General features: G+C 47.7%; 1 protein-coding gene across 4 annotated transcripts in view; it reads left to right on the forward strand.

The window, feature by feature from the left end:
* The window catches only part of STON2 (stonin 2), a 93,307-nt gene that overhangs the window by 20,403 nt on the left and 46,140 nt on the right, over positions 1–26,764 (forward strand). Inside the window, exons 2-4 of one of the 4 annotated variants that reach the window (XM_088460882.1) lie at positions 6,739–6,855; positions 7,652–7,885; positions 13,797–13,949. In XM_088460882.1, the coding sequence (XP_088317008.1) occupies positions 6,780–6,855; positions 7,652–7,885; positions 13,797–13,949 (463 nt within the window). In that variant the 5' untranslated portion in view covers positions 6,739–6,779. Of the gene's footprint in view, positions 1–6,738; positions 6,856–7,651; positions 7,886–13,796; positions 13,950–20,317; positions 20,337–26,423; positions 26,454–26,764 lie in introns of those variants that run through there. The other 3 variants (XM_088460883.1, XM_088460884.1, XM_088460885.1) reach the window with 3 other exon arrangements.

Here is a 26,764-nt window from a genome sequence, read left to right on the forward strand (position 1 = left end):
CACTCTTATGAAGTCTTTTCTTGATTGTTGACTTTGACACATATACACCTACCTCCTGGAGAGTGTTCTTGATTTGGCCAACTGTTGTGAAGGGCTTTTGGTGTTGCTGAGCTCTCCGATGCATTCTTTCTTTCTTTTTAAGAATGTTCCAAACAGTTGATTTGGCCACACCTAATGTTTTTGCTATCTCTCTGATGGGTTTGTTTTGATTTTTCATCCTAATGATGGCTTGCTTCACTGATAGTGACAGCTCTTTGGATCTCATATTGAGAGTCGACAGCAACTGATTCCAAATGCAAATGTCACACCTAGAATCAACTCCAGACCTTTTACCTGCTTAATTGATAATGAAATAACAAGGGAATAGCCCACACCTGTCCATGAAATAGCTTTTGAGTTGATAGTCCCATTACTTTTGGCCCCTTAAAAAGTGGGAGGCACATATAGAAACCGTTGTAATTCCTACACCGTTCACCTGATTTGGATGTAATTACCCTCAAATTAAATCTGAAAGTCTGCAGTTAAAGCACATCTTGTTTGTTTCATTTCAAAGCCATTGTGGTGGTGAATAGAGGCCAAAATATGAAAATTCTATCAATGTCCCAATATTTATGCACCTGACTGTATCTATAGCCTGCGTATACATCATATATCTATAGACTACGTGCAGCTTTGCAATTACGATCCTTACAGAATCAAGTCCACAGTTTGAAAAGTGAGGACAGAACTCAGTGTCCCAGGGATAGTGAGACTTTGGAAGGGGTTTGTTACCTATTTATTAAGCTCCTCTGATATTTTTATGTGGTCACCTTCAGAGATAACCCTGATATGGATACAATGGATTATCATCTTTACATCTCGAAGACGTGTTGATTTGAAGATATAGTTCTAGCAAAAATGTTTTAGATTGAATGATCTCTACAAAGTAAAAGCTGATACTCTGCCCCCACGTTTACATACACTTACATAAGTACAATAAATAAATGGTATTATTAAAACACTGAAACTATATTTTTTTCTGGAAATGCAACTTGCTGGTTAAATTTGACTGTGCCACAGAACATATTTCATATAGGTTGTATTTCAGAGGGTCTAAACTTTTTATCTGATATCCCAAGAATCACTGTGCCATTATTTAGGGATCCCAAGTGTCAGTGTGCCATTGTTCTGGGAGCCCAAGTGTCAGTGTGTCATTGTTCTGGGACCCCAAGTGTCAGTGTGTCATTGTTCTGGGACCCCAAGTGTCAGTGTGTCATTGTTCTGGGACCCCAGGTGTCAGTGTGTCATTGTTCTGGGACCCCAGGTGTCAGTGTGTCATTGTTCTGGGATCCCAAGTGTCAGTGTGCCATTGTTCTGGGATCCCAAGTGTCAGTGTGCCATTGTTCTGGGATCCCAGTGTCAGTGTGTCATTGGTCTGGGACCCCAAGTGTCAGTGTGCCATTGTTCTGGGACCCCAAGTGTCAGTGTGCCATGGTTCTGGGGTCCCAGGTGTCAGTGTCCTATTATTTAGGGATCCCAAGTGTCAGTGTGTCATTGTTCTGGGATCCCAAGTGTCAGTGTGTCATTGTTCTGGGATCCCAAGTGTCAGTGTGTCATTGTTCTGGGATCCCAAGTGTCAGTGTGCCATTGTTCTGGGACCCCAAGTGTCAGTGTGCCATGGTTCTGGGGTCCCAGGTGTCAGTGTCCTATTATTTAGGGATCCCAAGTGTCAGTGTGCCATTGTTATGGGATCCCAAGTGTCAGTGTGTCATTGTTCTGGGATCCCAAGTGTCAGTGTGCCATTGTTCTGGGATCCCAAGTGTCAGTGTGCCATTGTTCTGGGATCCCAAGTGTCAGTGTGCCATTGTTCTGGGATCCCAGTGTCAGTGTGTCATTGTTCTGGGATCCCAAGTGTCAGTGTGCCATTGTTCTGGGAGCCCAAGTGTCAGTGTGTCATTGTTCTGGGATCCCAAGTGTCAGTGTGCCATTGTTCTGGGATCCCAAGTGTCAGTGTGCCATTGTTCTGGGAGCCCAAGTGTCAGTGTGTCATTGTTCTGGGAGCCCAAGTGTCAGTGTGTCATTGTTCTGGGATCCCAAGTGTCAGTGTGCCATTGTTCTGGGATCCCAAGTGTCAGTGTGCCATTGTTCTGGGAGCCCAAGTGTCAGTGTGTCATTGTTCTGGATCCCCAAGTGTCAGGGTGTCATTGTTCTGGGAGCCCAAGTGTCAGTGTGTCATTGTTCTGGATCCCAAGTGTCAGTGTGTCATTGTTCTGGGATCCCAAGTGTCAGTGTGCCATGGTTCTGGGGTCCCAGGTGTCAGTGTCCTATTATTTAGGGATCCCAAGTGTCAGTGTGTCATTGTTCTGGGATCCCAAGTGTCAGTGTGTCATTGTTCTGGGATCCCAAGTGTCAGTGTGTCATTGTTCTGGGATCCCAAGTGTCAGTGTGCCATTGTTCTGGGAGCCCAAGTGTCAGTGTGCCATGGTTCTGGGGTCCCAGGTGTCAGTGTCCTATTATTTAGGGATCCCAAGTGTCAGTGTGCCATTGTTATGGGATCCCAAGTGTCAGTGTGTCATTGTTCTGGGATCCCAAGTGTCAGTGTGTCATTGTTCTGGGATCCCAAGTGTCAGTGTGCCATTGTTCTGGGATCCCAAGTGTCAGTGTGCCATTGTTCTGGGATCCCAAGTGTCAGTGTGCCATTGTTCTGGGATCCCAGTGTCAGTGTGTCATTGTTCTGGGATCCCAAGTGTCAGTGTGCCATTGTTCTGGGAGCCCAAGTGTCAGTGTGCCATTGTTCTGGGAGCCCAAGTGTCAGTGTGTCATTGTTCTGGGATCCCAAGTGTCAGTGTGCCATTGTTCTGGGATCCCAAGTGTCAGTGTGCCATTGTTCTGGGACCCCAAGTGTCAGTGTGCCATGGTTCTGGGGTCCCAGGTGTCAGTGTCCTATTATTTAGGGATCCCAAGTGTCAGTGTGCCATTGTTCTGGGAGCCCAAGTGTCAGTGTGTCATTGTTCTGGATCCCCAAGTGTCAGGGTGTCATTGTTCTGGGATCCCAAGTGTCAGTGTGTCATTGGTCTGGGAGCCCAAGTGTCAGTGTGCCATTGTTCTGGGACCCCAAGTGTCAGTGTGCCATGGTTCTGGGGTCCCAGGTGTCAGTGTCCTATTATTTAGGGATCCCAAGTGTCAGTGTGCCATTGTTATGGGATCCCAAGTGTCAGTGTGCCATTGTTCTGGGATCCCAAGTGTCAGTGTGCCATTGTTCTGGGATCCCAAGTGTCAGTGTGCCATTGTTCTGGGATCCCAGTGTCAGTGTGCCATTGTTCTGGGATCCCAAGTGTCAGTGTGCCATTGTTCTGGGAGCCCAAGTGTCAGTGTGCCATTGTTCTGGGAGCCCAAGTGTCAGTGTGCCATTGTTCTGGGAGCCCAAGTGTCAGTGTGCCATTGTTCTGGGATCCCAAGTGTCAGTGTGCCATTGTTCTGGGAGCCCAAGTGTCAGTGTGTCATTGTTCTGGGAGCCCAAGTGTCAGTGTGTCATTGTTCTGGGAGCCCAAGTGTCAGTGTGTCATTGTTCTGGGATCCCAAGTGTCAGTGTGCCATTGTTCTGGGATCCCAAGTGTCAGTGTGCCATTGTTCTGGGAGCCCAAGTGTCAGTGTGTCATTGTTCTGGATCCCCAAGTGTCAGGGTGTCATTGTTCTGGGAGCCCAAGTGTCAGTGTGTCATTGTTCTGGATCCCAAGTGTCAGTGTGTCATTGTTCTGGGATCCCAAGTGTCAGTGTGCCATGGTTCTGGGGTCCCAGGTGTCAGTGTCCTATTATTTAGGGATCCCAAGTGTCAGTGTGTCATTGTTCTGGGATCCCAAGTGTCAGTGTGTCATTGGTCTGGGAGCCCAAGTGTCAGTGTGCCATTGTTCTGGGACCCCAAGTGTCAGTGTGCCATGGTTCTGGGGTCCCAGGTGTCAGTGTCCTATTATTTAGGGATCCCAAGTGTCAGTGTGCCATTGTTATGGGATCCCAAGTGTCAGTGTGTCATTGTTCTGGGATCCCAAGTGTCAGTGTGTCATTGTTCTGGGATCCCAAGTGTCAGTGTGCCATTGTTCTGGGATCCCAAGTGTCAGTGTGCCATTGTTCTGGGATCCCAAGTGTCAGTGTGCCATTGTTCTGGGATCCCAAGTGTCAGTGTGCCATTGTTCTGGGATCCCAAGTGTCAGTGTGTCATTGTTCTGGGATCCCAAGTGTCAGTGTGCCATTGTTCTGGGAGCCCAAGTGTCAGTGTGCCATTGTTCTGGGAGCCCAAGTGTCAGTGTGTCATTGTTCTGGGATCCCAAGTGTCAGTGTGCCATTGTTCTGGGAGCCCAAGTGTCAGTGTGTCATTGTTCTGGGAGCCCAAGTGTCAGTGTGTCATTGTTCTGGGAGCCCAAGTGTCAGTGTGTCATTGTTCTGGGATCCCAAGTGTCAGTGTGCCATTGTTCTGGAATCCCAAGTGTCAGTGTGTCATTGTTCTGGGATCCCCAGGTGTCAGTGTGTCATTGTTCTGGGATCCCAGTATCAGTGTGTCATTGTTCTGGGAGCCCAGTGTTAGTGTGCCATTGTTCTGGGACCCCAAGTGTTAGTGCATAATTTTCTGATAGCAGTTCCATAACCTAGTTGGTGAGCACAGTCCTTGTTATTTTGGTTAATCACTGCCCCATCTGAGTCAGATTGTAGGTGGAGGAAAGTGACTGCGAGAACCATAAACTTCACCGCCTCTAGCAAGTCCTGTTATGCCTAAACACTGCTGACACAGACGTCCCATCTCCACGCGCGCACTGCGGTCTGCTGACGCGACCATAAGTCGGATCAGTTCCTTGTGATTACATCCATTTCACGGATAGCATGGGCCCCCGACAGATGGGTCAATCCGTACTCACTGCCGAACTCCGTCCGTGTGCTCATGGGGTCTATTTACTAAGCCTTGGATGGAAAGAAAGTGAACGGAGATAAAGCTCCAGCCAATCAGCTCCTAACTGCCATGTCACAGGCTGTTTTTAAAAAAATGACAGGAGCTGGTTGGCTGGTACTTTATCTCCATCTGAGGCTTAGTAAATAGACCCCCATGTCTGATTTGGCGCCTGCGCAGTAAGCAGAAATTTGCGAGAAGCTTCTGCATTTGCACTCACGACCGATGCCAGAATCAGCCCATATAAACATTATTTCCATACATAGATTTTCTCTGGAAGTGAAGTCGGCTCCCAGTGTTTTGTACAGAACAATATACAGCACATATTTATGTTACTGTATCTATGGAAATGATGTGTAGGGAGATGAGACCTTTATAGAGCGAGAGCTGCTGTGTGTATCTTACATATCTGTGAGGGCTGGGATGGATCATGGGGCGAGAGAGAGCTCTGATTCCCTACAGACAGGCTTCTGACACTAATTAGAGTAATAGCGGTAAGGGTTGGACAGCTCAGAGTGTTTATCGCTGACTGGTGTCTGGGTGTTATTATGTTCTCTAAGGGGAACGGTACAGCAATCAATATACACTGCTAAGAGCCGGGAGTGGGCTTAAAAAGATCTGTTTATTGATCTTCACTCTATTCTCTAGCACCAACAACCTAGTACAACCACAATTCTGATGGCATAAGCTGAACCGGTGCCAACCTGCAGCAGCACTACACTACAACATCAGCCTAGGTGCCAGTCTAACACATCACCATCCTCCAACATCATCTTACTAGGTGCTGACCTAACACACCATTCACCAACTGGGTGGCAAACTAGCACAGCACAATCCAATTACATCAGCCTACTAAGTGCCAACCTACCGGAGCACCATGATGCAACATCAGCCTACTAAGTACCAACCTACCGTAGCGCCATGCTGTGACATCAGTCTACTAAGTACCAACCTACCGTAGCACCATGCTGTGACATCAGCTTACTAAGAGCCAACCTAGCGTAGCACCATGCTGTGACATCAGCTTACTAAGTGCCAACCTACCGTAGCACCATGCTGTGACATCAGCTTACTAAGTGCCAACCTACCGTAGCACCATGCTGTGACATCAGCTTACTAAGTGCCAACCTACCGTAGCACCATGCTGTGACATCAGCTTACTAAGTGTCAACCTTCCGTTGCACCATGCTGTAACATCAGCTTACTAAGAGCCAACCTACCGTAGCACCATGCTGTGACATCAGCTTACTAAGAGCCAACCTACCGTAGCACCATGCTGTGACATTAGCTTACCTACCTCTATGTCATTCAATGTCAGACAACGTGGGGACTATGGGCCTAATTCTGAGGCACGTGGGAGACGCCCAGTCTCAGAAATGTTGTGATTATGTACTGGGCATTCTTGAGCGGTGAGAGGGGGTGGCTTAGTGGGCACATGGAGATGGTCCGTCTTATGGGCATGCCGCGGGCGTGTTGGTGAAAGTGGTTGAGTACAGAGAGGCTCAACCGCTCACATAGACGACCACACTCAGACGGAGAAACTGTGTGTCGATGGTGCATCTAAGGATGTAACAGTCGGTATAACAGCGTGTACGGGCGCTGACAGTCACATTCGGGCGCACAGATGTACACCAGAGAAGGGCCTTGTCGCAACATTTGCAGAAAGTCAGAAATAGGGTGACTGCCATTAGATGCGGCCATGTCCGCCCCTGAATCAGCCCCTATATCACATCACTGTTGTTTCATTATTTATTTATGGTGTATTTTCTCACTATTATTATTATTTGTATGAGTTGACATTTGGTTCTTTTTCCCCTCGCCAGTTTCCCCCATCTCGCCGTGAATCTGGATACAAGATGAGAGAATGACATCACTGACGGGAGTCGTTGCCACCCAGCAGTCCCAATGGGTCTCCTTTAATGATGATGGTAAATTGCAAGGTACAGCAAGAATGAGAGATTCCTGTGATATTCCCTTCCTTGGTGGGGTTGCCCCGCGCGGACATGGCGCTTCAGGTTCTAGGTGGAGACATTGACACGTAAGACGATGTTAGTGGATGTGAAGCCGCACTATCAGATCAGAAATGTAGCTGAGAATGAAATATATAAAGTCTGTGTAATTGATCACCCCCCCCCGGGAGTTGCGCCCATGTCTGCGGATTCCGTATCACTTACTGTACATCCGATTCCCCCAGCCAGGAATAACAAGGAACCTCCTACCCCCCACGTAACCATGGTCCTCAATCAGATTGGCACATCCTGCAGTGGGTAACATCTTTACCCTGATTTATTTATGCGTAGGGTCTGCAAGTGATGTTATCTGAGGTCATAGAGGCATTTGCATGATCTATGACCCCCCCTGGGGGTCCTCTTTATAAAGAACCTCGGTGACTGCAAATGAGTGATATGAAAATAATTATTATTTTATGCAGGCAGCACGTGCTGTTATGGAAGAGCGATTATTCTCATGTCCGTATATTATGTCAGAGCCACGTGCTGCCTTTCACGTGCGCTACTGTAACTGATTTTTTTATTTAAAAGGAATTTCAAAATATTCTGGGAGATAAATGACAATTTCATAGGATTATCAGTGTCAGCCAACATAGCTGGCACAATACAACAGGCCTTGGTAATTATTTGCTATTTTGCATACATGATGGTTCACATTAATGAATACATTATACATGGTTCTTCCGTGGATTATGCTTGACGTGTAAATGTTGTGATCATTTTGTAGGCGAGGTTAAGGAGGAGGAAACGAGAAGACCCCCTAGGGCGTCCACCATATATGCTTCACTCCAGGCAAAACAGCGCAGACCTGCAACGACAGAAGGCCAGTGCCCCCCTAACCCAGATGAAATAGGGACAGACCACACGGATGTGGCACCAAATCCCCTGAAATCTGATGCCTTATCCTGGGTTCAGTTTGAAGAGGCTCCATCTGCTATTCCCCCAGCCTCATGTACAGCAGGTAGTGATACCTTTTACTGTTTACCACCATCATAGTGGTGCAGATGCTTACATGACGTGTTTTCATGTTTATGCTTTACCATCCAATCAGATCCTAAACAATTATAATTATGTCATCAATCATTCTGGTATTATGCTGTGTGAACCTTCATCCTCTCCCAGCCATATCTCTATTGGGGGTATACCCCATGCCCTCTTCTTATTGCTGTTCTGTTATACCGATAACCTGAGTCTGAACTCTGTATAGCAGGAAATCTCAAACTGTCTTTCAACCACAGATCAGAGGACCTCATTCAGACCCGCTCGCAAGCGCCTATGCGCTCGCAAGCGGGTTGATGGTGGGGCACTGCGCACGCGCCGCGTGCGCACGGCTCGAGCGCAAGCCCCGGAGCGAGAGAGAAATTCTCTCACTCCGGGGCTCGCTACAAAAGAGGCGTCTGACGATGTTGATCGACAGCTCGCCCCGTTTTGTAGGTGTGGTGGGGGGGGTGGCCAGACAAACGGAAGCGTTCCTGAAGGAACGCCTGCCGTTTGAAGGCGGCCCTACTGACATCACTAGTGATGTCAGTAGGGAGCTTCCTGCTCTGTTAGAGCAGGAAGCTGCCTGCGGCTTGCAGTAAACGAGACCCGAACCCAAGGGTCTCGTCGCAAGCCCCGATGGTCTCGACCTTCGCGACCATCACCTAGTCACTCACTAGTCACTCACTTTCAAAAGAAAAGCGGCCGCCCTCATACAGAGCGAGCACTTGCATTTTGCGAGTGGCTCTAAATGAGGTCCAGAGTCTCCACAAAGGCATATATGGTAGTTACACATATGCAGACTGGGCTGATCATATTTCCTGCAACTTCCAAACCTGATATCTCTTTAAAAACCAATGGCCCCGTCATTGTGATTGCACCTAACGCTCACTGGAGCTCATTCAGACCCGTTCGCTAGATGCAATCGCTCGCTCCGAGGCAGCTGCTCGCAGGGCAAGTCATAAGCACGCCCACTTTGTTTTGGCGAGTGATCACTTTGTGTTTATAGACGCTCACCAGCCTGTCTAAAGAAGCCCACTTGCGCACGTCATCTCCAGGAAGTGCATGAAACCATTGGTACATCGAGCACCATCGGTTGCGATCGCAGCGCTTGAGGTTGACTATACTCTTCCGCAAGCACTGCGAGCACTTCAGTCTATATTTCTAGCAAGTGACGTGTCCTATGACACTGACTGTAAATTATGCACGCCTCTGAAACGGGGTTTAAAAACTTAGGCACGCCTGCGTCCGCAACTCCACTCCCCCGTTACTACTGCCCTGCCCCCGTTACCACCCACAAACGGCCTCTACTGTCACTCATTCCACTGGGCTGTCTTTGCAGGGCGATCGAGCATATCCCGATCGCTCATACTAGTTTGTGCACGCGCACTGCGAACTAAACGCATGCGCACATTTGCAAACATCGCCAGCAACGAGCTATCGCTTGCTAGCGAGCAGTTCTGAATCAGGTCCACTGTCTCAGTGTCTCCCTGGACTTCACACTCTTGTCTCAGCGTTAGACAGTCTCTTTCCAATTGTCAAATCAGGGATCTTTTAAAAAAAAAATTTAGCATACAGGTTAAATACTGTCTGCTTTTGCATGGAGCCCACAAATGCCGGGGAAGCGGTACGAAATACCGCCGGCCGCATGGCCAGGAGTTAGAATCCCGGCAGCGTCAGGCAGACAAACAAAGAGATCGCGGCAGCGGGAGCCCGACAGCGCTGGAAAACCCGATCGTCGTTGGTGAGTACATACTAACCTAACCTAACCCTCCTTAGGGGTGCCTAACCCTAACATCTACCCCTGTGCCTAACCCTAATCCCCCCTCTAAGTGCCTAAACCTAACCCCCCCCTTCCAGGCTGACTAAACCTAACCCTAAGTCCACCCTGTGAGCCCCTAACCCTCCCCCCCGCAGCTGTCCGCTTGCGTCGCCCGGCATCCCTTCGATCGGGATGCCGGGCGCCGGTCTCCCGGCGTTGGAAAATGACAGGTGTCTAGATTTAGACGCCTATCATTTAACCCTCGCCGGGATAAAGCCAGCTTCCCGATTGCATCCCAATGCCGGACATCTTTATTTTAACACAGCAATTTACATCTGAGATTGGACTCATCCCCTCCTAAATCTAATTCTCTCTGCACATGCCACAACATGGTCTCCCAACGTGGCTTTACGTAAGATCCGTCTGAGTGTTCAGATCTTGGCGGCTGATGACCCCCACTGACGCCCATGTGGTCACTAATGAAGCAGAATAGGCCCTTGTACTTTGCTATAAGATGGTTCAGCCATTATGCCATTGTGTTCTCTGATCTTTAAGGAGACCTGTGTTTTTATTTGCGGCACGCTGGTGTCTGATCTTATTTTGACTCTCGGGCCACGTTCCCGCTGTCTGAGATGCAGTCAGGAAATTACATTGTAGATGAAGGCACCTCGCAAGGCCGAGCCAGAGACTCTCACGTACCGATGGAGACGAGATACAGAATTTATGCTTCTTCCAGCAATTTTACGGCACATTATTACATTCTGGAAGATGATATTTTAGCTGAGAAACTTCAAAATATAAAACACTGCTCCAAAATCACTGATTTTATCTCTGGCTCATCCTGTTTTATTATTAATGACGACAAGGAGTAGCGGAGATGGCAGACCGCCTTTATCTTCCACCAGTACGCTCAGCGGCGCACGTCTCAGTTAGCGCCTCATCGACTCCTTCAGTTGCAGCCTCCACACAAACGGAAGGTTCACCTAGAGGTTTGGGGCAACGGGAGACTCGTGTGGTAGCGCACTACAATCCCCACATCAGTGTCTGCCCTCAAGTGTCTGATGGTTTTCACCAAAGTAAGGAGACCGCGAGTGTGGGGCCCATCCCGCTTTAGGTCAGATGCGAATTTACACATATTTGTGTCTGTCTGTCCTATTCTAATTCGGACCCAACTTGGCCGGATCTTTATTTTCTGTGACAATGCGATTGGGCGGGACCACCCTGCCTTGTGGGAGTGTCGTGGGCGTGTATCAAACTCTCCGTGCGATTCCCGGTGGTGTGTATGGGGAAGGGAAGCCTGTATCTGACGGATCCCTAGCATGGGGCTGGCGCATGTGCAGATACTTATGATGACAGTGGTGGCGGTTGGCATTAAATCAACCTACGGCGCGGGTCTCCGATCGCGCATGCAAAAATCGTAAGGTAGTAAATCCCCCGGCTGCCCCCAAATACAGACACTGGGCGTGATTCAGAGTCGGATGCAGACGCATCTAAGGCCACAATCGCGTCTATACATTTATGCTACAAACCTTTCCATGGTGTACATCTGCGCGCCCGAATGTGCAAGGACTGAGGCGCCCACGGGCAGCGTCCATAGGTGCTACATGACTATCTGGTGCAGTTACTCCGCCTGAGTACGACCTCCTATGCAAGCATTTCAGCTTCAGCGGCATGCCCGTGTTGCCCCTGACACTGCTGATACCGCGCATCTAAATCTGTACTGCGACTCTGTACGCACAAACACATGACGCATGCGTGGTGTGACCCAGAAGCGTGCGCAAGAGAAAAAACATTGGGCCTGATTCAGAGGCGCACGCTATTTGCGAGCGATCCCTCTGAATCAGGGCGGATTTTTCTTTAAAAAAAAATCCGCCTCCAGGCTGCTCACATAGCTGTGGGTGACCACCCACAGCTTTTGCGAGAGGCCTGGCGATGGTCGCGATTATCGCGTCCATTGGGCTTGCGACGAGATCCTGTAGCAGGATCTCGGTTCACGCAAGCCAGAGTTAAATTTCTGCTCTAATAGATCACAAATGATGTCAGTAGGGCCGCCCACAAACGGCAGGCGTTCCTTCGGGAACGCCTCCGTTTGTCCAGCCACCCCCCTTCCCGCCTATGAAACGGGGCGAGCTGTCGATCAACATCGACAGTCGCCCCGTTTTGTAGAGAGCCCCGGACCGAGTGAAGTTCTCACTCGCTCTGGGGCTCGCGCGTGCGCATTGGCCGACCACCGACCTGCTTGCGAGCGCTCTGCGCTCGCGAGGGGGTCTGAATCAGGTCCATTGCCTATTTGTGTGAATATAGGGTTAAAGTCTCCTTATTCTATGTCTCTGTGCCTATCCCAGCCTCTGTTTGTCTTCGGCTGTGTGGATTTGTTTGCAAAGTCTCTGCAACTATTTCATAGGTCAGTGACATTTTTCCTAGGCAGCCGCATGTTGACTCCGATATCTAAGGAAACCTGCAAACAAGCAGATCTGTACATCCCCAGTACTACCATCCAGAGTACTCCCATCCCCAGTACTCCCGATCCTCCTAGCTTCAGCAGGGAAGGCAGGGGTCAGGGGTCAGAGAATCATTCACGGGAAAACCAATGTTTTGTTAGTTTCCTCCTTTACAGCAGCTCTAACCCTATATATTGATATTTTGCTATTGTCACTGTATAATGTCACAATCTAGGGATGAATGTATACAATTATTCATAATTTAAGACTTATACAGTTCACCACTAATTGTGTCCATATAATTTTATTGGACAGTGAAATTGTTTTGGGCTGTGGTTGGACGATTACCACATCTGACCGTGTACGCCGCCATTAGCTGACCGCATTACCTGTAAGCTGTATGATCTGGTCGTTTGACATGAGCGCTAACTTTTCAGCTGTAACCACAGACATGTATTTACATGTCTGGTGAAATGTCACATTTGAGATTTGCCCAATAGGCAGTCAGGCTGCCATGCCATTGTTTCCCTTCTCTTCTCCATATTCCTGTTATCTGACCCCCGCAGCCATAAGTGGGGCTGGATAAACCTGTTACAGTATAATAGTTTAAGAACATGGCCGGCTGACCAGGAATGTGTATGACATCGTGGTATGATGTCACTGGGGGCGTTGTTAGAGAGCAGGCATAGTGGTATCAGACACAACGCCCTGCGGCCACCCGGGGCCTGGAGTGAGCACAGTAAGGGTGTGTTCACGTAATTGTGTGACCATTAGCTGTGGTCGCATCTCCAGATACATAAATCTTGGTGGAATTGGAGGGATGATACTGGATGACGATGGTTACTATCAGCTGCATATTCTAACCACGGCCCATTGGCTGATTGGCACCTCCAGCTGACACGCATCAATTGGACTGTAGCTTATCAACCAAATCAGAGATTCACAATCTTCGCCTTGCAGTCCAGATTTTATGGATATCCATGCTTGTTTCCGAATGGTTAAATCAAATTGACTGAGGTACTAATTAAGTCACCTGTGCTCAAGCATGGCTGTAATGGTGGAGTTTGGGAGCCTCTGAACCAAGGGCAAATAGTTGCTAAATCTGCGTAAATATCGGCTTTGCGAGAATCTCTGAATAAGGCCCCACATCATTAAATCATTACCAGATATCATCTATGGCATTGGTTCCCAAACTGTGCATCGTGGCTCCCTGGGGTGCCTCGGGACACTTGCAGGGGTGCCTCAGGACACTTGCAGGGGTGCCTCAGGTTGGTGGTCCAGCAGCAAATCAAATTCTTTATGGTCAATGTAATGTAAATATGTGGACAAACAGAAGCGCAAACCTGTCACCACCACATACCTGAACCGAAGGATGACAGGTAAGTACAATTTAATTAATTTTATTATTTTAATAGATAATTTTAGAATTTCTCAATAATAAACATAGGGGTGCCGTGAAAACAAGGCTGATACTCTAGGGTGCCGTCATTTAAACAAGATTGGGAAACACTGATCTATGGATTTAACCTGCACAGGACCCCTATTGGACAGATTGCAAAGCCTGGTTCATGTTTGGGGAGGGGGAATATATAAATATAGTATTTTCAGGGACCCTATAGAATGTATTTGTTACATAGAGTTTATAAATGTGATTTATTTTTAGTGTTTCTTATTAGTCTTCCATTCCACAGCATCAGACTGGAGACCCCCTGCCCGCAGCTCGGCCAGATGCCCCCGGGTGCCAGCACACAGCAGCACTAGCTTTGGACCCTCGTTCACAGAGCCATCGATCGCTCACACTGAAGATGGTGTCAGTGAAAACACCTCTGGGACGGGGTCTGCAGGTAACGTCACTGCCAGGGTCCTGGCTATTAACTCTGTAATGTCCCAAAATTGCACTGTCTGTGAAAATGAGGTGTTGCATTTTCAGATCACAACTGGTACAATAACATCAAGCAGTCTGTGCCTTTTTTTTATATTGTGGAACTACAAATCCCAGTATACCCTACAAATCACGGAAGTTCCTGCCATTCTTAGATCATTGTTATTGGTTAATTAATTGTAAGGTGTAACAATATCAGACAATGGGTATAACATAACATATACAAGTGCAGTTCTGAACCTGCACTTGTATATGTGGATCTATGAGATTTTATTAATAAACATTTTTAAATGATCTATTTCGCCACTGGTTCATAAATAGCCGCGTGCAGTTGCTGCGTCACCCATTGTGATGCGTCGCTGTGTCAGTACTGTCTATCTCATAGCTCACTACTGTCCTGGAGTCGCCATTCCCTGCTCTGGTACCACGTTCTAACAATCAGGGGCGTTGGCAGGTGGTGTTTGCTGTGTGCTGGGCTGCAGTGGAAGACCAGGGAGACTCCTGCTACTGAGCAGCAGCAGCAGTCTCCTCTCCTCTCCCTGTGTCGGGAGCGATCACACTGATCGCATCCCCCCTTCCTAGATTTGCGCTGGGCTGAGAGGGGGGGGGTTACTGTGCACTGGGCTGCAGTGGAAGACCAGGGAGACTCCTGCCACTGAGCAGCAGCAGCAGCAGTCTCCTCTCCTCTCCCTGTGTCGGGAGCAATCACACTGATCGCGTCCCCCCTTCCTAGATTTGCGCTGGACTGAGAGGCTATTTTTTTTCTAAGGGGGCGTGACCACCTCTCCCACTATTAGGCCACACCCCCCATAGGCAAACACAGGGGGGGTTTCTGTCTGCCTGGAAACCCCCCTCCCCAGCTCACACCATATAATAGATTGTTACTAGTGCTGCATGTTCTTCTCAGTATCACAAATGAAATAATTAGCACCACCTGTGGATCTTTTAACATGTATCAGTCAGTAATAAATAACCTGTGCACCAACTAGAAGAACTGTTAGAGATGCATTGCTATAGAGCCCAATATGTACATATATGTCCAGGGCAGTGCTAGGTTCTTCTGCTGCTTCTCCAGGCTCCCGGACTTGTTCCAATAGTCTGGAATGGTGCCCACATCTAAAATAAATACATTCAGCTCAGGCAGGATGGCCTTACTGACACATCTAATGGCTTACTGTGATCACTGGTCCTGTATATGCAGGAATTATTACACACAATACACTTTGTATGATGCGTAATAAAGCTGGTTAAGTACTAATTCTGCCCTCTTCATTGGCAAGCCACACTCACTCTAAAATTAAGCATTTGGAAACCCCCCGCTGGAAATCCTGCGTTTGCCACTGCCCCCCGATATTAATGGGGCGCAGGCCGGCTCTCTACGGCCCTGCTAACGGTGAACAAGGTGATTCCGTGAAGATTGACCATTTGACATTATTTGTGATCTAGGCTCTTGGGTGCCCCAGCATAAGGCTGTTACTATGTGTCACTGTTATATCATTTATTTGACAGTTACTTATATTGTGCCAGAATTTTCCGTTACGCTTTACAGTTGGGAACAAAACAGTAATAGGACAGTAATAAAACAAGACTGGGGGATTACAGGCAGACAGAGAGGTGCTCACAGGCTAACACTCTATAGGGAAACAGGAATGTGATACACAAGGATAAGTGCTACATATTGCATATTGGTGCCGCCAGATTGCAGAGGGGCTGTATGACATAGGAGCCCATTTATCATTAATCGCATTGGGCGCGATAGTAGCGGGTGTTTTCGGGGATTAAGCCGCATATATACAATGATAAATGGACCCCATAGTCACACAGGAATGTTGTCCTGGGGGTCAGCGTTATGCGGGAGTGTAGAAAGAGAATGTTATGTGTGCACAGTGTAGAGGTGATGTAATTTGTAGTATAGCCTAGGGAGGTTATATACAGGGGTCACCCCTTATACAGGGTACACAACGGGGATGATTCAGAGGTGGAAGCAAAGCAAAAAAGGAACATATTTGCTGGGCAAACCATGGGCCCGATTCAGACCCGCTCGCTAGGCTGTGTTCGCACGTAGCCTGCCGATGCTTGCAATCTGCGCATGCATGTGCGCGAACCAATGCCGATGTCTGCAATCTGCCTAATGCATGTGCGCGAACCAGTCCATGCAATCGAGAAACGATCACCCCTTGTACATAGATGCCTTCGCTAGATTGAGTGACAGGACAAGCTGCTTCTGGGTGGTGACGGGTTGGTCGATGGAAACAGGGGTGTGGTGGTGCGAACGCAGGTGTGCCTGAGCGTCTTAACGCCATTTCAGAGGCGTGCATAATTAAGACGCAGCGTCATAATACATGTCACATGGCTGAATTACACACAGCAGCACTTGCAGTGCTTGCGGTAGGGTATGGTCAGGTACAAGTGCTGCGTATGGGACCGATGTTACTCGATGTTACCGATGGCTGCATACACTTCCTGGAGATGACGTGTATCACTAAGGGAAAGGGGACGTCTTAAGACAGGATGGTGGGCATCTAAATACATACCGCGATTGCACGCCAAGACATAGTGGTCATGCTAATGTCTTGCAGTGCGATCGCGGGATTTACATACTTTGGCAGCTGACGGCTGGGTGCGAACGCATCTAGCGAGCGGGTCCGAATCGGGCCCCATGTTCCAAGCAAGGGGACAAATACATTTTTTTCCATTTGCATGCAGGGTAAATTCTGGATAGCCTTATTTTTACATTGCAATTTAAGGGTTTATTTACTAAACGTTGGCACTTCCGATCGTGTTTTGCCCAAAATTTAAAAGGGCAATGCTTTTACTAACAAAACCTGGCTGAGAAAACCTGGCTGGCTAGTAAAAGCATTTCCCTTTTAAATGTCGGGTATAAACACAATCAAAAGTGACCTCACATGTTCAGGGAGGGGGCGCAGCTGGCACAGGGCAGAAAATCTCCCTGCTCTGGTGCTGACTATGGGGCCTATTTATTAACCTCATTTCCCCTGAAAATCATGCAGAAGAGAAATCTCCTGCGTTAGACACACGGACGCTGCAGACCATTAGATACAATGGCTACTTCTGTCTGGCCTAATTTATCCAGCTCCAGAAAGCTAAACTTCTTCATGTGGTGGAAGCCGTGGCCGCCTGGGGTCTGCAGGATCTCTGGAGAGAGATCTTCCAATCCCTGTTCTCTGGTATCTTCAGGTATCTAGGAAGGGGAATCTCTTCCTGACAGGCGTCACAAAAGTGAGAGTGATTTGCCAGAACAGCCTTTGTTGGGGAGCACTGTCCCGGCGAGCACGCTTTGCTATATAGCTGTGACACATCGGAGTTAGAGAATGCAAAATCAATTGTTATGTAAACCTGAGTAGATAATAGATAGATCCCTACAGTATGTGTACGTAGCCTTACACACACTATGCATCGCAGACAGGACAGGTGCTGACACGTTGTTACACTGTGATTGCAGTTATCATTCACACACTGAGCTGTGCAACAAGTTACCACTGAGTTTGCCGCTCAGCCAAACACCCCCCTCCTTCCTCCAGTCTCTTCTGCAACTACCGAGGGCTTTATTGTAACTATGTGTTTGTCCTGTGATGAGGGGTCTCTGATTTTCTGAGGGCCCCCCAGCTGAGGACACATATATGATGTAGATGGGCTGGGCAGGGTCTCCTTGGTTACGGCACAGTCCCCATAAGTATGTGTTATGTCAGGACAGCAAACAAAGAGACCTCTGCAGTATCCTGCTGCCCTGGTTTCCAGTCATTGCCAAGATACCCAGACTGAGCACACATGTGTCTGGATTACTGGCACACGTATACCAGGGGGTCTGAGCATACAGTATGTTTATCAGGGGCCTGGCACACATATACCAGAGGACCAGGCAGACATGTGTCATAGGAAGTGGCACAATTATATAAATCATACAATATACAAATTCAGAGGGGCTGAGCACACATGTATCATGGGGGCTGAGCACACATGTATCAGAGAGGCTGAGTACACATGTATCATGGGGCCTGAGTACACATGTATCATGGGGCCTGAGTACACATGTATCATGGGGCCTGAGCATACATGTATCAGAGGGGCTGAGCACACATGTATCAGAGGGGCTGAGCACACATGTATCAGAGGGGCTGAGCACACATGTATCGGGGGCTGGGCACACTTGTATCAGGGGGGCTGGGCACACATGTATCAGAGGGGCTGAGTACACATGTATCATGGGGCCTGAGTACACATGTATCATGGGGCCTGAGCATACATGTATCAGAGGGGCTGAGCACACATGTATCAGAGAGGCTGAGCACACATGTATCAGAGGGGCTGAGCACACATGTATCAGAGGGGCTGAGCACGCATGTATCAGAGAGGCTGAACACACATGTATCAGGGGGGCTGGGCACACTTGTATCAGAGGGCCTGGGCACACTTGTATCAGGGGGGCTGGGCACACATGTATCAGAGAGGCTGAGCACACATGTATCAGAGGGGCTGAGCACACATGTATCAGAGGGGCTGAGCACACATGTATCAGGGGGGCTGGGCACACTTGTATCAGGGGGGCTGGGCACACTTGTATCAGGGGGGCTGGGCACACTTGTATCAGGGGGGCTGGGCACACTTGTATCAGGGGGGCTGGGCACACATGTATCAGAGAGGCTGAGCACACATGTATCAGAGGGGCTGAGCACACATGTATCAGAGGGGCTGTGCACACATGTATCAGGGGGGCTGGGCACACTTGTATCAGGGGGGCTGGGCACACTTGTATCAGGGGGGCTGGGCACACATGTATCAGAGGGGCTGAGCACACATGTATCAGAGGGGCTGAGCATACATGTATCAGAGGGCCTGGGCACACTTGTATCATGGGACCTGAGCACACATGTATCAGAGGGGCTGAGCACACATGTATCAGAGGGGCTGAGCACACATGTATCAGAGGGGCTGAGCACACATGTATCAGAGGGGCTGAGCACACATGTATCAGAGGGGCTGAGCATACATGTATCAGAGGGCCTGGGCACACTTGTATCATGGGACCTGAGCATACATGTATCAGAGAGGCTGAGCATGCATGTATCAGAGAGCCTGAGCATACATGTATCAGAGGGCCTGAGCACACATGTATCAGAGGGGCTGAGCACACATGTATCAGAGGGGCTGAGCACACATGTTTCATGGGGCCTGAGCATACATGTATCAGAGGGCCTCAACACACTTGTATCATGGCACCTGAGCATACATGTATCATGAGGCCTGAGCATACATGTATCAGTGGGGATGAGCATACATGTATCAGAGAGCCTGAGCATACATGTATCAGAGGGCCTGAGCACACATGTATCATGGGGCCTGAGCACACATGTATCATGCGGCCTAAGCACACATGTATGAGAGAGCTGAACACATATGTATCAGGGGACATGGAATACATGTATCAGAGGACCAAAGCACACATATCAGGAGGTCTTACATGTTCGGTTATTCTGTAGGTGGAGTTACCAAAAATAGTCTTAAATAGTAAGTGTGAATGACATGGATCATGTGCAATCTGCCTGTAATGAGTATTGGAGAGCCAGATCTAGCATGTGTCGTATGTATAGGTGAGCTGAGTCACGTTGGTTTTACATGTTATGAGTGTGGGAGGTCAAGGGTGGTTTATATGTTTTGAGAGGGGGTGAGCTAGGACAGGTGTGTTTTACATGTTATGAGTGTGGTTATGACAGGTCGTTTGTGTGTTACATGTTATGATAGTGGATGAGCTGTGACATGTGTGTGTTACATGTTATGTGTGTGGAAGTTGCTAGGTCATGTGTGCGTTATATGTTGTGAGAGTGGGTGAGCTGAGCCATATGTGTGTTACATGTTGTGAGTGTGGGTGAGCCAGATCATGTGTGTTACATGTTATGAGTGTGGATGATCCAGTTCATGTGTGTGTTACTTGTTGCAGGTGTTGGTGACCAGGTCATATGTGTGTTACATGTCAGGAGTGTGGACCATCTAGGTAATGTGTGTGTTACTTGTTGGGAGTGTGGGTGTAACATGTTATGAGTGTGTGCTGTGACACTAAGTAACACTCCAGCTGTATGCGGCACATAAAGGCAGCTGGCAGAGGAAAGCAATAACAGGTGTGAGGGGATGGAGGGTGTCTGCACTGTGATTCATCATCACACAGGAGTCAGTGGGGGCTGGTGCTGGGAGTTTCTGGTGTATTCATGTAGGATATGGGTGAGGGGGCTGTTTACTCTAGGGGTGGGGGTGGGAGCACCATCAAACTCACGTGAATAGTTTCTGGACTCTCACATAAGCAGCAACTAAGGAGAAACCATGAGGATCCTACCAGGTAAATGATCCTGCATTTCCTCATCAGTTCATAATACTCTTATAATGCAGAAGTGATGTTTATAAATATATAACCTGCTTTATATAGTATGTGCATAAATGGTGACTTCGGATGTCATTAGGAACATCTGTGTAACACACCCCATACTGGTTATTATTACTGGATTTTGTGCTTTTATATTGTCACAGAACTTCTATGGCCCTTATGTAATAGCCTGAGAATTGCAGGAAGTATCCAGCGATTTAGCCTGTAGATTTAAAGCGGAAATCATTTTAAAAGCCAACCTGTTTTTTGCCTTTTAAATCATTGCTGATTTAAATCTGTGGGCTATATCGCCGGAATCGTGACGCTTCCTGCAACTCTGACTATTACATAAGGTCCTATATCCATATAATGTATTATATGCATTATCCCGTATACAAAATATAAGGCTTATATCCTTTCCTGTAGTGCTGAACACAGTAGTAAACGTCTATGAGTTGGATACATTATGTGATACTTGCTAACACTTTGTAATGTGGTTACATGGGATAGTGATACCTGCCTTGATTCAGAGGTGCACGCTATTGCAGCTGCAACTGTGTGTACTGTGTCTTTATGTTAATGCTGGAGCAGATGAGATTCACAAAGAGATGCCCGCCGGTTATAGCACTAATCTGCCGCTGTGCATTTTCTAAGTCTGAACATGGCCATCTGCCAGGGTCAGTGCAACAGCAACACGCCCACTTCTGATTAGCCCCCCCCTTACCCCTACGGGACACGTGCGCAGTGTGACTTGAATGCATTCATAGGCTGAAAACATCAGCCGCATACATGCGGCATTGACACGGCGTGCTTCTCTATATCGGGCCCACAGTGTGTATGATAGCCAGTCACATATAATAATAATCTGTATGACCCTGACAATGTATTGTGTATGTTATACACAGACTGCTGCCTCCGTTATAGGCGTGAACGCTATAATTCGCTATGACTAATTGAGCTGTCATTATATATCAGATAATAAGGTGTATGACGTGTTATATTCTCCATCCCATGGGCACCAGTTATATGGATACAGTGTGAGACCAGTGCCCTGTGTCTGTAGACCGGCTGTTTAAGGGCGCAGTTTGATGTATAGGGCCTGATACAGAGATGTACGCTAGCTGAGCGATTATTGGCTATCTGCACATGCGTCCATTACCGTAGTCGCTCGCAGATTGATAGTTAAGGGTCGTTTGGGGGAGGTAACGGTGTGCTGCCAAAAACGCTGGCGTTTTGCTACCGGTTTCGGGTCATGTCGCTGCTTGCTTCTGCAATCCTGTACACAGAAAACATGGCTCCGGCGTTTCAGTACAGGTGGCCATTTTGTGCAAATTATATAGTTACTGATACGACTGCGCATTAGTACAGGGTTCTTTGGGTTTGCGATGGCGTCTGTGTGCTTCTCAAAACCAGTCATGACGCCTGCATATTTTCGCACATCCTCTGTGTACACATACGTAGCAGCGAGGGCATTAGCGTACAATCAGAGGGACCCCCTGGATGTGATACCTATAATATGGTAACTTTGAGTGACAGAAAGCACCATACATTTTCCTTTCAGCCACAGTCTTTGGTCCCCTAAGGCTGCTGTATATGAGTTTCTTTGGGTGGGAAAACAAAACATCAAAAGTATTCATTGAAACATTTAATAGCTAACAGGAGAAATGACAGCGCAGGCTGCCGGCACGCTGCATTACCTCCATCCGCCACTCAGGACATCTAGTTATTTATAAACTTGTCTGACAAAGGGGCTCCAGGAAATCCTGAATGTCGTATTTGTTATTATCTATCCACATGTTTATATTACTCTGGGTATGTACTAGGCAGTCAGAGCAATGCCAGACGTGTTCCACAAAACGCTGCACATGTTAAGAACGTGGACCTAAAGAGGCATAAAGGTGACACTCGGGGGGCAATGTAATAGTTGACACTTCTGGCAATGAATGGTGGGATCCTTATAGGCAGGGCTCCAGCATGTTTGCTGGAAATGCAGAAATAATGTGACGAGAACAATGTCTAGTGCCCCCCCCCCCCCCCCATAATTTTCCTTTTAGCAGCACTAGGCCAGGGTTAGGGATCCCACAGATGGTGGACCAGCAGTATGTGAGACGCCCCACCAATACCACTAGGGCTCTTCTCCGTACAACCCGTGGCTTTGGGTACAGAGAGAATGACTAAATAATTGTGTTCTTTACAGGTAGACAACTGGTCCCAGCAGGGCATAGGAATGCAGTGTGATGTAGGGATGTAATATACCCAGCGTAGGGATGTAATATACCCAGTGTAGGGATGTAATATACCCAGTGTAGGGATGTAATATACCCGGTGTAGGGATGCAGTGTGATATACTCAGTGTAGGGATGTAATATACCCAGTGTAGGGATGTGATACACTCAGTGTAGGGATGTGATACACTCAGTGTAGGGATGTGATACACCCAGTGTAGGGATGTAATACACATAGTGTAGCGATGTAATACACCCAGTGTAGCGATGTAATACACCCAGTGTAGGGATGTGATACACTCACTGTAGGGATGTGATACACTCAGTGTAGGGATGTGATACACTCAGTGTAGGGATGTGATACACTCAGTGTAGGGATGTGATATACCCGGTGTAGGGATGTGATATACTCAGTGTAGGGATGTAGTATACCCAGTGTAGGGATGTGATATACCCAGTGTAGGGATGTGATATACCCGGTGTAGGGATGTGATATACCCAGTGTAGGGATGTGATATACCCAGTGTAGGGATGTGATATACTCAGTGTAGGGATGTGATATACTCAGTGTAAGGATGTAATATACCCAGTGTAGGGATGTGATATACCCAGTGTAGGGATGTGATATACCCAGTGTAGGGATGTGATATACTCAGTGTAGGGATGTAGTATACCCAGTGTAGGGATGTGATATACCCAGTGTAGGGATGTGATATACCCAGTGTAGGGATGTGATATACTCAGTGTAGGGATGTGATATACCCAGTGTAGGGGGTGTGATACACTCAGTGTAGGGATGTAATATACCCAGTGTAGGGATGTAATACACCCAGTGTAGGGATGCATTGTGTCAGCACCTGGGTCAGCACCTTGAATCTATTCTGCATGCCAGGACATGTATGTACGTTATTTCTGTACACAGCCTGGAGATCATGCATTCAGGCTCTAAGAAAGCAGAATAGAATCTCTGGCTGGGAGGACGTGATGGGACTTATAGTTCCACAACAGGTAGAACCACAGGCTGAAATGAGATCAGTCAATTACACATGTTTAGGCAACAATTCTACGACACCTGTTTTACGTCAGGCTGATCATGGCAGACCTGTACTGGTGTCAGTCAACATGGGACTATTAGTTCTATGTTGCCACATTTGGGGCCTGATTCTGATTCGGACGCAGCCGAGTCTGTGTCTTTTACTGGTTACACGTATGCGAGTTTATGCACATGCTGCTACGAACACCCAACACTTTTCCAATACATTTGTGATTCCATGATCAGAACTGCGCATTTGTGCGTACGCACTGCGTAGCGCATGCGCCGTAAGAGTTTTTAGTGTTTTCCAAGCATGCGCAGTAGCAGGAGAATCACTCCTTTACGTGAATGCCGCCAATTGCATGGTTACCCATTGCGACTCAGATTGAGGTTACTAACAGTACTTGACTCGAAAAGCAGAGATAACATAGTTACTAGCAGTACTTGACTCATCAGCAGGGATAACATGCTTACTAGCAGTACCTGACTCATCACCAGGGATAACATGGTTACTAGCAGTACCTGACTCATCACCAGGGATAACATGGTTACTAGCAGTACCTGACTCATCACCAGGGATAACATGGTTACTAGCAGTACCTGACTCATCACCAGGGATAACATGGTTACTAGCAGTACCTGACTCATTAGCAGGGATAACATGGTTACTAGCAGTACCTGACTCATCAGCAGAGATAACATGGTTACAAGCAGCCAGTACCTGACTCATCACCAGGGATAACATGGTTACTAGCAGTACCTGACTCATTAGCAGGGATAACATGGTTACTAGCAGTACCTGACTCATCACCAGGGATAACATGGTTACTAGCAGTACCTGACTCATCACCAGGGATAACATGGTTACTAGCAGTACCTGACTCATCACCAGGGATAACATGGTTACTAGCAGTACCTGACTCATCACCAGGGATAACATGGTTACTAGCAGTACCTGACTCATCACCAGGGATAACATGGTTACTAGCAGTACCTGACTCATCACCAGGGATAACATGGTTACTAGCAGTACCTGACTCATCACCAGGGATAACATGGTTACTAGCAGTACCTGACTCATCAGCAGGAATAACATGGTGAAATTTTTGTCTGTGAAAAATCAAAAATCTCCCAGTAGATTAGTAGATCTAGGACCCTCATATGCTGATTTAGTTTTTTGCGGCGATATATTTTTTATAATTTCTTCTTACACCCATTATCGGTGCGCAGGAAAATGAAGGAAGATTCCTTACTATAATTATGGGAAATGTGCGCGTGTATTATATGCATTTTACTAATTGCTTTTATTCTTCTAACGACCGTCCCCTCCCCTCCCCACTGATAACGTCACACCCCCGTCTCCGAGACGTTCTGCCCCGCACCTATGAAACTCACACCCACAATATATCAGACTGTCACCTGCCTCCAACGCTGCAAACGCGCCTGTTCAACAGAGTGCATCGGAGAAGCCTATAGTGCGTGCAAAACGCTGGTAACAAACGCATTTTAAAAGCCAAAATTTACAAGTGGGTAAAATATAAATGGTTGTGCCAGACAGAGGTTTTCAAAGACACCGGCCTTAAAGGCTGAGTCTGTGCTTTCAGTTACAAGGAAATTATCATCATGTCATCTATGAGGTTTCAGCGGCTGAATGATGGATGGGAAAGCTTCAGGACCGTTTGAACAGACAGTTACGGTTAATCACCTGAGTATATGGCCTTTCTGTCTGTCTGTCTGTAAGCAGGTGTCTGTCTGGGACGGAACCGACATATAGCCCCAGTGTCCCCTCAGACATGTCTGTCGCTGTTTATGTTCTGGGGGTGTCACAGTTGTGTCTGCTCAAAGTTTATTTTAGAACTTTTTCAGAACCTCCTCTTCTACTCTTAACAATATAGCAGATTAATTTCACAAATACCCCTCATCTTAACTATCGCCTATAAAGGTGCGTACACAGGGGACGATTTTTTGAAGAGTTGGCCCTTAACGATATCGTTATCGTTCAGTCGTTCAAAAAATCGTTCAGTTTCTGGGCCAAAACGATGAACGACAACTACCAATGCGCGCTCCCGTTTGTAGCTGGTAGTTGCTGTACATCGCCCGAACCTGCCGTCCAACCTGATGATAACGTCGGGTTGAACATGTTCGGGGATGAGGGAGGGAGCCCGGCACTGAACCAAATTGTTATTGATTTCGTTCAGTGTTTGTGCTCAGTGTTGTTAAAGAGTACACCCCTGCCGGGGACACACGGATGATTTTGTTCATGGAGCAATTTGTCCCGGGTGTACGCACCTTTAGTTTACACTTTTACTTATTATAATTAGTATCCTTTATTTGCATGGCGCCACAAGGGGTCTGCAGCGCCTTACAGAGTACATAAGCAGAAACACTGCAAACGAAACAAAAAAAAATGCAAAAGACTTAACAGTACAAAAGACTGCAGCACATGGGATACAAGCTATATAACCAAGGCGTATATACAGTCATGGTACCCACAAAACCGGTGCCGTTGGGTGTCATTGTAGGCAGTGGGGAGAAGATGATGGCATAAGTGAGGGAAGGAAAAGCACAAGAGGGAAGAGGGCCCTGCTCGTGTAAATAGCAGAGAAATGCCCAAGAGCTTGCAATCTATATAGTAAATACAGAGCGGAGATGTATAGATAGATCTTTCCACCCACTCCCTCTTTCATTATTGTCTGCAGTCTCTGCCCTTCCCACACACAGATGAAAGTGAATAAATCCTCCCCTGAATGACAGGCTCCTTGCTGAAGCATGCACAGTGCATATCTCACCCCACTCGCACAGTGCACAGCTTGGAGGAGGCAGCCACACTACAGGGTGAGTGCTGCAGTCATTTCTGCCCTTCTCCTCCTGCTTGGTGCCTTAGAGAAGCTGTGTCTTTGGGGCTGTGCTGTGTGGTCTGTTGCTGGCGGGGACTCAGGGTTGGGGGGGTTCTATGGGAGCAGAAGTTGTAACCCAGGTGAGCTCAAGTCCCTCTGTGTGAGTGTGCCCTGATCTCAGTGTGAGGCTTCTAGGGGCCTGGACGGGCATGCTCTGTTAACCTCTCGCTGCCCAGGCTTCATAGCAACACTTGTATCATTCATACAACTCTCAGTATTTTCCTGTTACAGACTTCATTTGTGTAACAC

Source organism: Taudactylus pleione, unplaced genomic scaffold (assembly GCF_031769625.1).
Source record: "Taudactylus pleione unplaced genomic scaffold, aTauple2 ptg000987l, whole genome shotgun sequence".
Lineage (NCBI taxonomy): Eukaryota > Metazoa > Chordata > Amphibia > Anura > Myobatrachidae > Taudactylus > Taudactylus pleione.